General features: G+C 42.1%; 1 protein-coding gene and 1 long non-coding RNA gene across 2 annotated transcripts in view; one reads left to right on the forward strand and one right to left on the reverse strand.

Moving 5' to 3' along the window:
• Window positions 1–8,661, forward strand: part of tmem121ab (transmembrane protein 121Ab) — a 61,953-nt gene extending 53,292 nt beyond the window's left edge. The window contains exon 2 of the mRNA XM_050058253.1: window positions 5,438–8,661. Within this exon, the coding sequence (XP_049914210.1) occupies window positions 6,308–7,246 (939 nt within the window). The 5' untranslated portion in view covers window positions 5,438–6,307 and the 3' untranslated portion in view covers window positions 7,247–8,661. The remainder of the gene's footprint in view (window positions 1–5,437) is intronic.
• The window catches only part of LOC126398704 (uncharacterized), a 32,221-nt gene that overhangs the window by 16,928 nt on the left and 2,517 nt on the right, over window positions 1–12,776 (reverse strand). The window lies entirely within an intron of this gene.

Consider the following 12,776-nt stretch of genomic DNA (forward strand, 5'->3'; position numbering starts at 1 on the left):
AACACTTTTTCACACAGGGCCATGTAGCTTTGGATTTTTTTCTTCCTCATTAATAAAACCCTTCATTTAAAAACTGCATTTTGTGTTTACTTGTGTTATCTTTGACTAATGTTTAAATTTGTTTGATGATCTGAAACATTTAAGTGCGGAAAACATGCAAAAAAGTAAGAAATCAGGAAGGGGGCAAACACTTTTTCACACCACTGTATATGTTGATTGTATGCATGTGTATGCTGACCCCTAGCTCCAAGTCAAATTTCTCTAAGGAGACCAATAAATGAACTGAACTGAACTGAACTATTTCTTGGCTAGGGCCAGTAACTTCCTGTTTGTCTCGCAACTGCCCACAGAAAATAGTCATCTTTACACTTTGACTGCAGGATAGTTTTGTTATCTTTGGACAGAGCTGAGCTAGCTGTTCCCCTTGTTTCCAGTGTTTATGCAAAGCTACCAGCTGCTGGCACCAGCTACATAGAGGTCGACCGATGTTAGATTTTTAAAGGCTGATATAATAATGATAATTTGGAACAGGAAGAAGACGACAGCCAATTGATCAGCTGATACCCAACCCCACCCCCCACAAAAAAATTTAACAGTGTTGGGAATGGACTGAACTTCTAAGCCAAGCTAATAAATAAATGAATAAATATGAAAGTTGACATCATACGTACTAACCGTAAATAATCTAGGTGGGAGTCAAATTTATTTTATGAGCTATTATTTTCCCTTAAAGTCAACCTTGACTTTGTGTATGGAGCCTCCATGCAAAACAATGATCAGAGATGGGCAGTAATTCTTAGTGACATTTACAACTGCAGACTTGTTGGCTTATTTAAAAGTGTGAAGCCCATGAGAATTAATGAATTACTAACATGTTTAACTGCCTTCTTACCAAATAGAAAGGATATATATCACCTGATAAGATTTTCACAACACGGCAACCCGAAGTGTCCTTTAGTAATGGTTTATGACTGATCTAAAGAGTATTAATAATTCTTAACCACTGATAAAACCATTAGATCCAGTTTATAAAGGGTGCATTATTAGAAAACGGTACACTAACCTAACCTTAGTTAAAGAGGCACTTCACCAAAATATGTCAGTCATCAAATTCAAATTTGTCTGAAAAGATTATCATGTCATCATTATTGTATGCCTTCATTAGATAGCAATAGTGAAGAGATGACAGAGAAAAGAGAAAGGGAACAACATGGATCTAAGGTCTGCAGTCGAATACAAACCAGGAATGGTGCTGTTCAGGGCCCTGGGGCACTCCCTGTTGCTTTGATTTTGACCTTCTTTAAAAATCTCTCTCTTGTAGTTCACTCATCTTTATGTAAAAGCAACTCAGTGGAGAACTCATTTCAAGATCCCCTCGACTCAAAAATATGTTTTCCTGCTGTTTATGTCCCTTAAAATGTCTGATCTTGACTGTACTGACTTGCATCTGTGCAAAGTTTGTCACTAGAGAGGTGTTTTCACATTCCTCTACTGAAGGGGGCGATGTCTGCACACTTCCCTAGAATCTGAGATTCGAACATACAACAGGCAATCACTGTCTAATGCAGAAAATGCATGTCAACGAGGTAACAAACTTCGACACAGGACCCACAAAGAAACCTGAACATCCAGCATAGAGTTTGCTTATTACAGGTTATATAAAAAACTAAGCCAGACAGAGTTTATCTTTGTGCAAACTTTGACTAGAGTCTGACTGAGGCTCAAACATGTGAGGCTGAATCTCGCCGATGTTTGCTTGAACGCCAACTCTAGCCATCTTGATGTGTACTGCTCTTTCACTGGTCAACCCAGCACTACTGTTCAATCGCCAGACCTATCTCCACACTTCAATTTAGTGCTGTGACACCGCTGGAAACAAATGAAACCTAGTGCAAGCAGAAGTTGTGGGCGAGATGTAAGGCCAGATCCAGAATTTCTCAATGAGGGAGAAAGAGTAGATTAGACACTGAGACAGACCTACAATAGTGAGTTTGTCAATGTAACATGTCCTCTCTGGTATGACGCTTTGCACTCTCTCTACACCACAGTCTGGGTTTATATTCAACTCTGTTTGGCTGCAGAGTGTCCATTAAAACCTGATATCGGAGACCTACCAAGTAGTTCAGGTGATACTGTCTGTTAACTGTTCTAAATTAACGTGCTGCCTACATAATAGTATGAGTAACCACAGCAACAAGAAGTCAAAGGCACTGTTAACAGCTTATTTACAACACTGAGTGTGGTCCTCAAGGCTTCATCCTTTGAATACCGCAGGATGGAAACTGTAACACACAAGCTGCACTGGCCATCTCAACTTACTGTGTCACATCAACGAATCTTGCTAGCATTATGGACTGCGGCTACTTTCTGGCTCATAGCTGAACTGAAGGGTTCTTTGAGCTGACAAGACTAGAAATATCTCCTGTTGTTACTGTAAGTCGTATTTAAGGTTTGCTGTATTAACTGGAGTAGTGACTAACATCTTCACAGCATTAGAACCTGATTGGGTGGTAATGAGAGTTCCAAGTATTAGGTAAACCCTCAGGTCTTAATAGAGAAACCAAGTTATGGCTTGTGGAGAACTTTAGATTTTGACTGCATAAAGCATGGAAATATAAATGTCTGTTCTTTATTTTTTCTTTGGAAAGTGATCATGGTATCAGCAGCACAATACCCTTTGTGGTGTCCATTATCAGGAATTAATGGCCTTCACGGAGGCAACAATTCCTGATGATTCAGTTTCAGAAAGCAGGTTTAACAAACTCTGAGTTAATGAACGCTGAGATGGAAAACTCTGAGTTTTCCGTTTCAGAACAGCTGATCAGTGCCAGTTCGAAAAACTATGTACTCTGAGTTAAGCCCGTGCACTGTGAATGAAAACAGCCATCAACAATGGGGTTCCAATACTATGATTCACCATAGCAACAGGTTAATAAAAAGCAGAGCCGCCATTTTAATCCTGCAGATGTAGACATATTAATGTATGTATGTGGACTGTGCACATTTACCTAAGTGTCAATAAAAGTGTCAGTGTGTGGAGTGGGGTAAAAGTGTCAATAAATTAACACAATAAAAAAGGCCATAGTCTACGTTAGGCATACAATTTAAATATGTTTGTTCAGCTTTAATATGACGGGAATAAAACACAGGAGCTAGCAACTGAAGATGAAAAATATCTCTGGTTTAACAGCAATCAGCGGCTTTATGTCAGCTACCTCAACAAATGGTGTAAATTTAAACACAGTCACTGAAATTCTGTTTAAACATGTTCAGACTAGACACAGTCTATTTAAAAAACTCATTTTGATTCTGCTCATCATAATTAGTAACCTATAGGCTCATCTCCAATTTTATCTGAATTATGTTCCATTAATGCAACCAATCATGTCATGAGTGAGAGGTAATTATTCATGCGTAAGCCTACCAATTTTACAATTTAAACCATAGAAATAAACTTTTATGTTTTAAATCATTTGATTTTGATGATTTAAACTCTGTGCAATAAACATTTTAGTGGCAGTGCTCCAACAAACTGGCAGCCGTCTTGTGTAAAGGCGCACAGTGTTACATTCATCTCAAAATAAGTACATGCAGAGGTTTTAATCTGAGCGGGGGGTAACTCAATTTCAGAACCCATCAGCTATTGTCTGACGACGGTAAAGCATAAATATGCAGATATCTGTGTATAGAGATTAGGTGTGACTTGATGCTGTGTGATATTGTAATGTAAGGGCGAAAAACGCAGAAATGATGGACAGTACTATCTATAGTTACCGCTTTTATGCTGATAACTAATATCCAAACAGGATTTTGATTCTGACATACTGTAAACCTTTACTAATCAATGTGATTCGATGCACGCTTTGATATGAACTGAATCAATGAGGAAATAAGACTCTGTGTCTAGCTCTGTCAGAGGGAGGAGACAAAGAGAAGCTCAGGGTTTGTTAAATAAAACTTGCCTAACCAGGCATTATCTCTTACCTACTGTCGTGTCCTCAGTTCTGAATCAAACAATGTAAACATATACCCCAAACATTCTCCTGAGTGTCATCTTTCCTAGTTCATGTCTATTGTGAAGATCAAGACTTCATACTCTATTACGTCATAAGTTTGGGATGGCTACATACTGCATAAGCTGTAAAGAAAGTTTCATGATGACTTGCTTTAGCTTAACAAGTTTGGTTATAGGAGTTCTCTGATACAGTCATACCTTGATTTTAAATGTACCTCAGCTGACAGAAACACTAATGTGATTTAGTTGTGTTCTGCCCGAAGGATCCAGTGACAGGAGGAGCAGACAGGAATGAACAGAGCGGAACAGAGCAACAGATAAATTTCAGTTTCTGCTGAAGCTCACCAAACTCAAACCGAAGGGAGACGTTGCTCAATTAACACATTTCACTTTCTTTTACTCAGCCTTGTTTTGCTCTCTATGCTAATGTTTAGACACGCTGTGTTATTTATGGACGAGGCCAGTGCACACGGTGGGCTCCTGCTGGCGAGTTAAGCGCTCGGCATCTGTGCACTTTCTTTTTGGAAAGTGCTGTAAACGTCCGGCTGTTGATGAGAGGCCCCGCCTGACCCGACCCATCACACGCTTCAACACACACATCAGCCGGAATACTAAACAGGTCAAAACTGAAACACCTTGAAACATCATTCCCCAAAAGAAGACTGTAAATGGAGTTTTGACTTTAGGTAAAAAAAACATGAGGATGTTGTCAAGATTTAAACACTGAGTCTGCATGAAGCGGACGCATTATAGTTGAAATGTGGTTTTGTTCTCTGTGCAGTGAATTTCCTTTACTACTACACTAAAACAGTGCCAAATAATCCTCCAGTAAAAATTTTTACTGCATACAAACTGCAATCATAATTTCCTTGTTTCACTTTAGAAACTACACCAGACTGACTCAAAAAATATGCAGGAAATGAGCTCTTTGCCATTGTCTCTCCCATTTAGCCGAAGAAGAAAATGCAGTGCCAAGTAAAGCAGAAAAAAAAGAAAAAATGGTGCAGAGCAGTTATCTACTATATGAGGCTTTAAAATTGGTTTCTACAAGTTCTTGTAATAAATCCTCCATTAATTCAACTCCCAAAATCAAACTACTGTGTATTATGGCCCCAAATATGCTGGATATAATAACATTACCATCAGAGCATATTGAGCCATGCATCCAGATGTCTTGTGACACATCGCAGACAATAGAGAGGTAATGACATCCTGAAGCAGTCTGACTGTAACATGTGCAATATGTTCTGCCCTATCAATAGTGAAACAGGCTCTATCTGAGCCAAGCTGACACATTGCTTGGCTCCTCATATGTGGAGGGCCGTTGGCAATGAAAACTGTGTTATATGGCTCAATAGTGCTGACAGGTTTCTTTCTCCTTCTCATCTGCCCTACCCCTCTTCTCTTTATTTCTCCTTCTAGGCTGTGGAGAGGCTGGCACGTGGCAAGAGGTGGGGGGAAGGATGGATCTTCAGTCCGGTGTAAGAGCCTCCCCCCAGGGAAGCCGGCGTCGGACGCAAGGCCTCATGGGCCGTTGACCTGCTGTCTCTGTGATTTATGGCGGCTGGGGGCCTCTGGCCACTGCAGACTCCTCTCCTCTCTCTCCTCCGTTTCCCTTCGCACACGCTGCAGGATTGCAAGAAGCCACACACACTGCACCACCATCTACACGAGTATCCAAAGAGGAATTCCTCGCACATGCTGGGCTGCAGCACGGGCGCGCGTACAACTCCTTCTGCCTACACTGTCTCATACAAAAATAAACACCTCCATAAACATTTCTACACTGCAGCACTGTATCCCACGATCCCATCACATGTCCATTAGAACGAGTGTGCTCTAAGAGGGTTCTCCATTTGACTGCGTGTGGATTACTATCAGTCATGGTGTGTCAGCTGTAGAGCCCTTGGTGTAGTTGCTGCTCAGGGGCAGAGGGGGATCAATGGAAGTGCGTTGAGTAACGAGGTGATGCTCCTGTTTTCACATGGTCTGAGAGCAATCAGCAGCCAGCATCTCTCCGCTGACTCCACACACTGCTCCGCTTCTACACTGCAATAACCAACCTCCTCTACAGACTATTAGTGCAGTGACTTATAGTATTATTCTAATATTAGACACACTAGCTGGACATTTGCTCCTGTGCGCACCAGAGCTGTCAGAGCACCTTAAATACCTTTTTTTTTCTCCAGCCATAAAAGGTTTGGAGTGGACACAGTGCCGTATTTATCTTCTGGACTATTTTTGCTTTTGAAAGCTGGGGACTGAGAGTGAGAGCCAGCAGGTGCCCTCGCCATGGTGTTGCCGCCCCCAGACAAACGCCACGTGTGCCTGACCACCATCGTCATCATGACCAGCATGGCCTTCATGGACGCCTACCTGGTGGAGCAGAACCAGGGTCCCAGAAAGATTGGTGTGTGTATAATAGTGCTGGTAGGGGATGTGTGTTTCCTCATAGTGCTGCGGTATGTGGCAGTGTGGGTCGGTGCCGAGGTGCGCACCGCCCGAAGAGGATACGCCATGATCCTCTGGTTTCTGTACATCTTTGTCCTGGAGATCAAGCTCTACTTTGTCTTTCAAAATTGTAAAGCTGACAGGAAGAGTTTGGAGACAGTGGCCCGGAAGGCTTTGACGTTGTTACTATCTGTATGTGTACCAGGCCTATACTTGGTTCTAGTGGCTCTGGATAGTATGGAATATGTGAGAACTTTCCGGAAGAAGGAGGACATGAGGAGTCGTCTATTCTGGGTGGCTCTGGACCTGCTGGACCTGCTGGATATCCAAGCAAACCTGTGGGAGCCCCAGCGGACAGGCCTGCCCATCTGGGCAGAGGGCCTGATGTTCTTCTACTGCTACATCCTGCTGCTCATCCTGCCTTGCGTGTCGCTCAGTGAAATCAGCATGCAGGGGGAGCATATGTCGCCCCAGAAGATGATGCTGTACCCAGTTCTGAGCCTGGTCACCATAAACGTGGTCACCATCCTCATACGAGGTGTAAACATGGTGCTGTTTCAGGACAGCCGTGTTTCCACCATCTTTGTCGGAAAGAACGTGGTGGCCATAGCCACCAAGGCGTCCACCTTCCTGGAGTACCGCAGACAGGTGAAGGAGTTCCCCCACCCGCAGAACGCCATGGCACTAGAGCTGCAGCAGAACAGCCACACACAGCCGCTGCCCAATGCCACCAGTTTGCCACATGAACCTACGCCGGCGCAGGACGTCATCGACACATGACCACCAGCGCTGGACTGAGCACCATTACTGACTGCTTTTTATGAAAGCCCCAGGAGTGGAGGTAAATAGAGAAATCAGCTGCATGACAGGATGATATTCTGCTCTTGTCAAGCCCACACGAACTGCTGTGAAACCATAAAAGAGATTTTCAGCATCACCTGCCTGTCAGAACACACTGTAAACCTACACTTGACTCTGAGTGCAGCGTGCAGACTTTACAAAGGTTTTTATCGTGCTATTGTGTTTTTAATTGTTTCAAATGTTTTAAAAGTTCAAACTTTTATTAGAGACAATCTTCACAGCGTGCGGCCTAGTGACATTATGTTGTGTAAAATGGACAGTTGGTCCCCTCTCGGTGAGTATCTTGTATTTTTAAAGGTCACTTTTTTCGACAGCGCATCTGTGGCATTTCCTTTGAATTACAGCACCAAAGGACGTACCACTCAGCGTGCAGCACTGATGGAGTAGAGGAGCAGAGAATGACAAGGGTCAGCCATGGGGAGCTATCTGTGCTGTGCTCGAGCAAGGCTGGTGGCAGACGAATGCTTTCCTGTCTGTGCTTGGTTCTGCTGAGAAATGAGCTCTGTGGAAGCTGCTGCCTCGGTCAGTGTGACGCTTTACGACCAAAGGTCTGATTAAAGCACCGGAGCTCAGCACTAAACCATCCACTGCAGGCATCCAAGCGTGTGTTTTACTGTGTGTGTGCGTGTGTCTACGTGCACGCACACTAGTCTATAGAGTATGTGTGCCTGCAAGCGTACATGTTCGCCACAGGAGGTTTAGGTTCATTTCAAATTGTTTTGGAGCAGATGTGAGTGGTTGATGTGTGTGATGAATTGCAAATGAGACAAAATATGTAGTGATGTCAGAAAAAAACTAATATGATTGGGGTAAGATACTTTTTGTTTCCTGTACTGTACATTCCTCTAAAACTAGCTGAAGCCTTGAAGTCAGAGAATGCAGAGTGTCCAGAGAACGCCTCACTGAAGAATCGACAAAAGATAAAACATAAATACTATAACTTACAAACAGAAAATACTTTTTTCTGATGTTCTTCAGTTTATTATTATTAATTATTATTATTATTATTATGTACATTCTTTACTTGTTGGAGGCCAATGATGTTTTAATAAAAGTATAAATAAAAGAATAATTATGAGAGCATGGTTTCTTTTTCAAAATTGCTCATTTTGATTAAACAAATATTACTTTTTAGCTAAATTAAGGAGTATCTGGCGCTCTTGATGTACTTAAAAGCAACAGCTACATAACAACAACATAACAGCAGAGCCACTTCTGTTATATTTTGCATGAAAGCATCCACACAGCACATAAATATTTAGGCTGAGCAGCCTCCTCCTGGAATCCAGCATTAATTTTCTACCCCTCAGGCTACAATGTTTGGGGAAAAGAAGCAATAAATTTATCTTTAAAATGTGATAAAAATGTATGAACCTTTTCTCAAACTGTTTCTCTCTTTTCCTCCCAGTTCTCTTTATCGCGTCCCACTTGCTTTTTGTTCTGTTAACACTAATCTTCTCTGCTCCGACTCAGTATCAGTTATAAAACAGAATTTTTTCAAAAACAGCAGATGAATGGTCTCCGTCTTTCCACAGAGAGTTTTATTGACCAATCCAAAAGTTGTGGTGGGAGATGAAGAGGTGAGCAATGAGGACAGTGGCTTACTGTCATCAGGTTAACTAAGGTTAACTGCTGATCTCAGCTCACAGAGTCGCACTCCATTAGCGATAACTATGTCAGCTGCAGAGAGACAAAGAGACTGGATGAATACCAAAAGAGTGAGGGTTCTTTTTACTTTACATAATGTAGGGCATTTTTTAAAAGATCAGTCTGATTTTATTCACAGTTCTCAAAATAGTTCAAAGCTGTTTATTTGAACCACTCAAGGTAAATCAGACTGACTGGACTGCAGAGACCTGAGCAAACTGCAGTTCTAATTTACAAAGGTACATTGGGACTGCATTTATTCTTAAGCAATAAATGGGATGCACCCATACAAATACCAGAATCACATTTGGTCCAATACTGGTCTTATGTACTTGTAATCATACTCATAAAATGACGCCAGTACAAAGGCACTTGATACTATTTTACGGCAGCATGCCGTTAACCCTTCGACAGTTAAGTGATTATGACAAAAGTAGACTAGTCTGCAAACTATGCTCTGCTAAACTGTCAAGAGGAGGAGCAAAAAATACCTCATATAACACATGCAATCCCATACAGCATCTAAAGACCCAACATGGTGCAGAGTTCAAGGAGTTTGCTAATGCTAGCAGGAAACAGCAACCAACTCTGGCGCAAACGCTAGAGAAGCAAGCAAAAATGTCCAGAGAAAACCCACATGCAGTAAATAAAAGACGCTCCTGATGACCAGCTGGCTGTCTGCTGTGGATAATATGGGCTTTCACTGTCTTTCCAGTGTAATGTTGCCGAAGTATGAGATTCCCAGCCGTCACAACACAGAAAATAGTAACTTGCTACCTAGATGTAACACCAGTTCTATGGGTATGTGCGTAGCCCTTGTCACGTAAAATTAAATTTTACCTCCATTATTAAAGAGGCAACAGACAGCATTTTTTCCTAAATATATCATTACGAAAATAATGTGGGTTGCACAGGGTAGTGGCCACAGTAAAATCAGACCATCAGCGTTTACATAGGTTACTTAGTGGCTTTGCAATCTTTGTAATAAGCTTCTGTCATCGGGGGGCGAAATTTCGCGGAAAAAATCTGCTTTACAGCAGGAAATGCGTCATATATTGCGAAACTGGTCGGTCAGCCAATCAGGGACTGGAGCTGGTCCTTATGAGGAGCTGGGCATGAGATAGTTGAGTCGCGAGCACAATGGCAGACGGACAAAGTTTGGAAACAAGTGAAAAACGGCGTAGTGAAAGAAAACGAGCTCCTCTGTCTGAGGAGGCAAAGGAGAGTGATAAAAGAAGAGGAAAAACAAGAGTAAACCTCAGCCAGGCGTTCAAGAGATGGAGGGAGCTCCGTGACCAAAGAGGCTTCAAAACCGATGTCCAGCTAGCTTTCTTTCTAATGGATCAGGGACCGGGTACCGAGTGTTGGTCAGCTGACATCCTCGTTGCCATTCTACGGCAAATCTCGGACAGTGATACCCCCCTCCCTTCCTTCTTTTCTCTTCTCACGGAGGCAGCTATCGACGGACATCGCCCAGCTAAGTTACGCCCACCTGTGAACACTGGACTTTTCACTGCAATGGCCTTAAACTGAGGAGCATCAAAATCAGTTAACGTTAGTCCACACAGCTCTCCCAAGCAGAGAGTAGGGAGATCATGTCGGTCACTGGCCATAAATGTGAGGGCAGCCTTCGCAGCTACTGGTCACCCAGCATCTCCGATCGGCAGAAGTGGAGTAAAATCCTCTCCTCCGCTCCCGTTTGTCTGGTGAACGCCTCTCCTCTGTCAATACACTCTGCCAGCAGTTTAATAATATTGATGCCAGTTGTAACATTTGAATGTTTTAGTAGTAAGCCATGTTCTAAGCGGGATAATGTATAGTGAGCTGGTGACTGTTGAAAAATAACTCCGCTGCGCGTCGGGTTCCCATTCCCCTGTCGGGAGTTATTTTTCAACAGTCACCGGCTCCCTATACATTATCCCTTACATGTCTACTGTTGTTTGTACTGATACTGTAAATATTGTTATAATTTACTGTGAGTTGTTTGTACTGGTACTGTGCATTCTGGTATAATTATTTGCATTACTATTTTCATTTCATTATTTTCTTCAGATAAATCTGATAATTCTTGCTCGGTCTCTTTACTCATTTATTTAGTAGAGTGTCCACACACCTTCTCAATATACATATACATAGAGGTATACAGGTGGCTTTACAGCCTACATTTTATTGATTATCTCTGATCCCCACGGTCAAAGTGGTCGTTGCGACAGTGCAAGCAACACCGCTGACGCTAGGTGGCGCCAAGCTAAAACAAAAAAAAAGAATCCTATCTGTTGCCTCTGTAAGTACCTCTACTCGGGATATCAGTAGTTAACCGTTAATTGGTTAATCGTTGTTCATACTGGTCTATAGGTTAATTTTGCTACTTTTCAGTTAACTGCTGTCTGTTTTGCTAGCCTTGATCACTCTGCACCACACACCAGCCTGGTCCGGTCAGAGCTAGCCAGTGACACAGGCTCAATTTTGAGACAGCATTACCAGCAGTAATTGCAGAATGAGCGGCGTTGCTAGCTAGCACCCACATGACCCGGTTGGTGCTCAGTGCAGAGCAGCCAAGGCTGACGTTAGCTAACCATTGAAGACAAAAGCTGGGCAGTCGGCACTGTGTTTCTTTATGTTAATGCGGCTAGCCGGCTAACTCTCAGCAAGGCCAAAATAAAATGAAATATAATAAAATAAAAGGCATTTGCAGCACTTTGAGTGGTCAGATAACTAGAAGGGCACTATACAAATGCAGGTTAATTTACCATTGACATTCCTACATACATCCTTGACAGCCCTCTGAGAGGCTTTGTGAATGGTTTAACCCTCTGAGGGGTGAAAATAAAATATGTTTTCAAAGTTATTATTAAAACAGCAGTGGTATTATAAAGTTGTCATATCAGCACTCAGTATTGGCAAGTACCCAAATGTAAGTACTTGTATTTAGACTGAAAAAAAGTGGTATCTGTGCATCCCTAGCATTAAAGCTATTATTCATTTTAAAGTTGTCCTCATTTGCAGAAGGAAAACTACAGACAGAGGAAAGACACAAGTAGGTTTGCTCACTCTACTGCCAAATATCCTCAGCAAAGCAAAGACAGCTATTGCAACAGCTTAATTATATTTTTAGTTATATTCAGGTAAAATTGTGCTGAGTTGGCGAACTGCTATCGCACCCAACTTTCAGTATTTTTGCTGGCTCACAAACTAGGCTTTTTTTTTTTTTTAAATATGCAAAATGCACAGAAAGGAAGACTCACAAAACCTTGTTCATGAAGATACAGCACCACAGGAGACTAAGTATGCACAATGAAGTAGTGCTTTCACTCCCCGCGCCCACCATACTGTTGCTTCAAGCTCATCAAACAACCAATCGTTTAACTGGGTGAGAAGGATCAGTTTGGGGCTTACAGTATCTGAACAAACTGCCAATCTTCTTTCTTGGAATCTCTAGTGTAGAAAGATATTGATTGTTCTTGCTGGTGGAGTATTAAGTATTTCTGAGGCATATCTCTAAGGGCACATCCAGTTCATTCTGGTTGTCTGTTTTCGGTTCAGCTTCTGCCTTACAGTAACTCTGCACCATGAGGCCTAATAACTGACATATGGAATAAAAAATATTAAATAACTCTGACACAGTGAAGTTTTGCTTCTACAGTCAGGTCCATAAATATTTGGACAATGATACAGTTGTCGTCATTTTGGCTCTGTACACCACCACAATGGGTTTTAAATGAAACAATGAATACCTGCTTAAAGTGCAGACTCTCAGCTTTCATTTAAGGCTTTTTTCAAAAATGTAGTATGAACCGTGTAG

The sequence above is a fragment of the Epinephelus moara genome, chromosome 12 (genome assembly GCF_006386435.1).
Source record: "Epinephelus moara isolate mb chromosome 12, YSFRI_EMoa_1.0, whole genome shotgun sequence".
Taxonomy (NCBI): Eukaryota; Metazoa; Chordata; class Actinopteri; order Perciformes; family Serranidae; genus Epinephelus; species Epinephelus moara.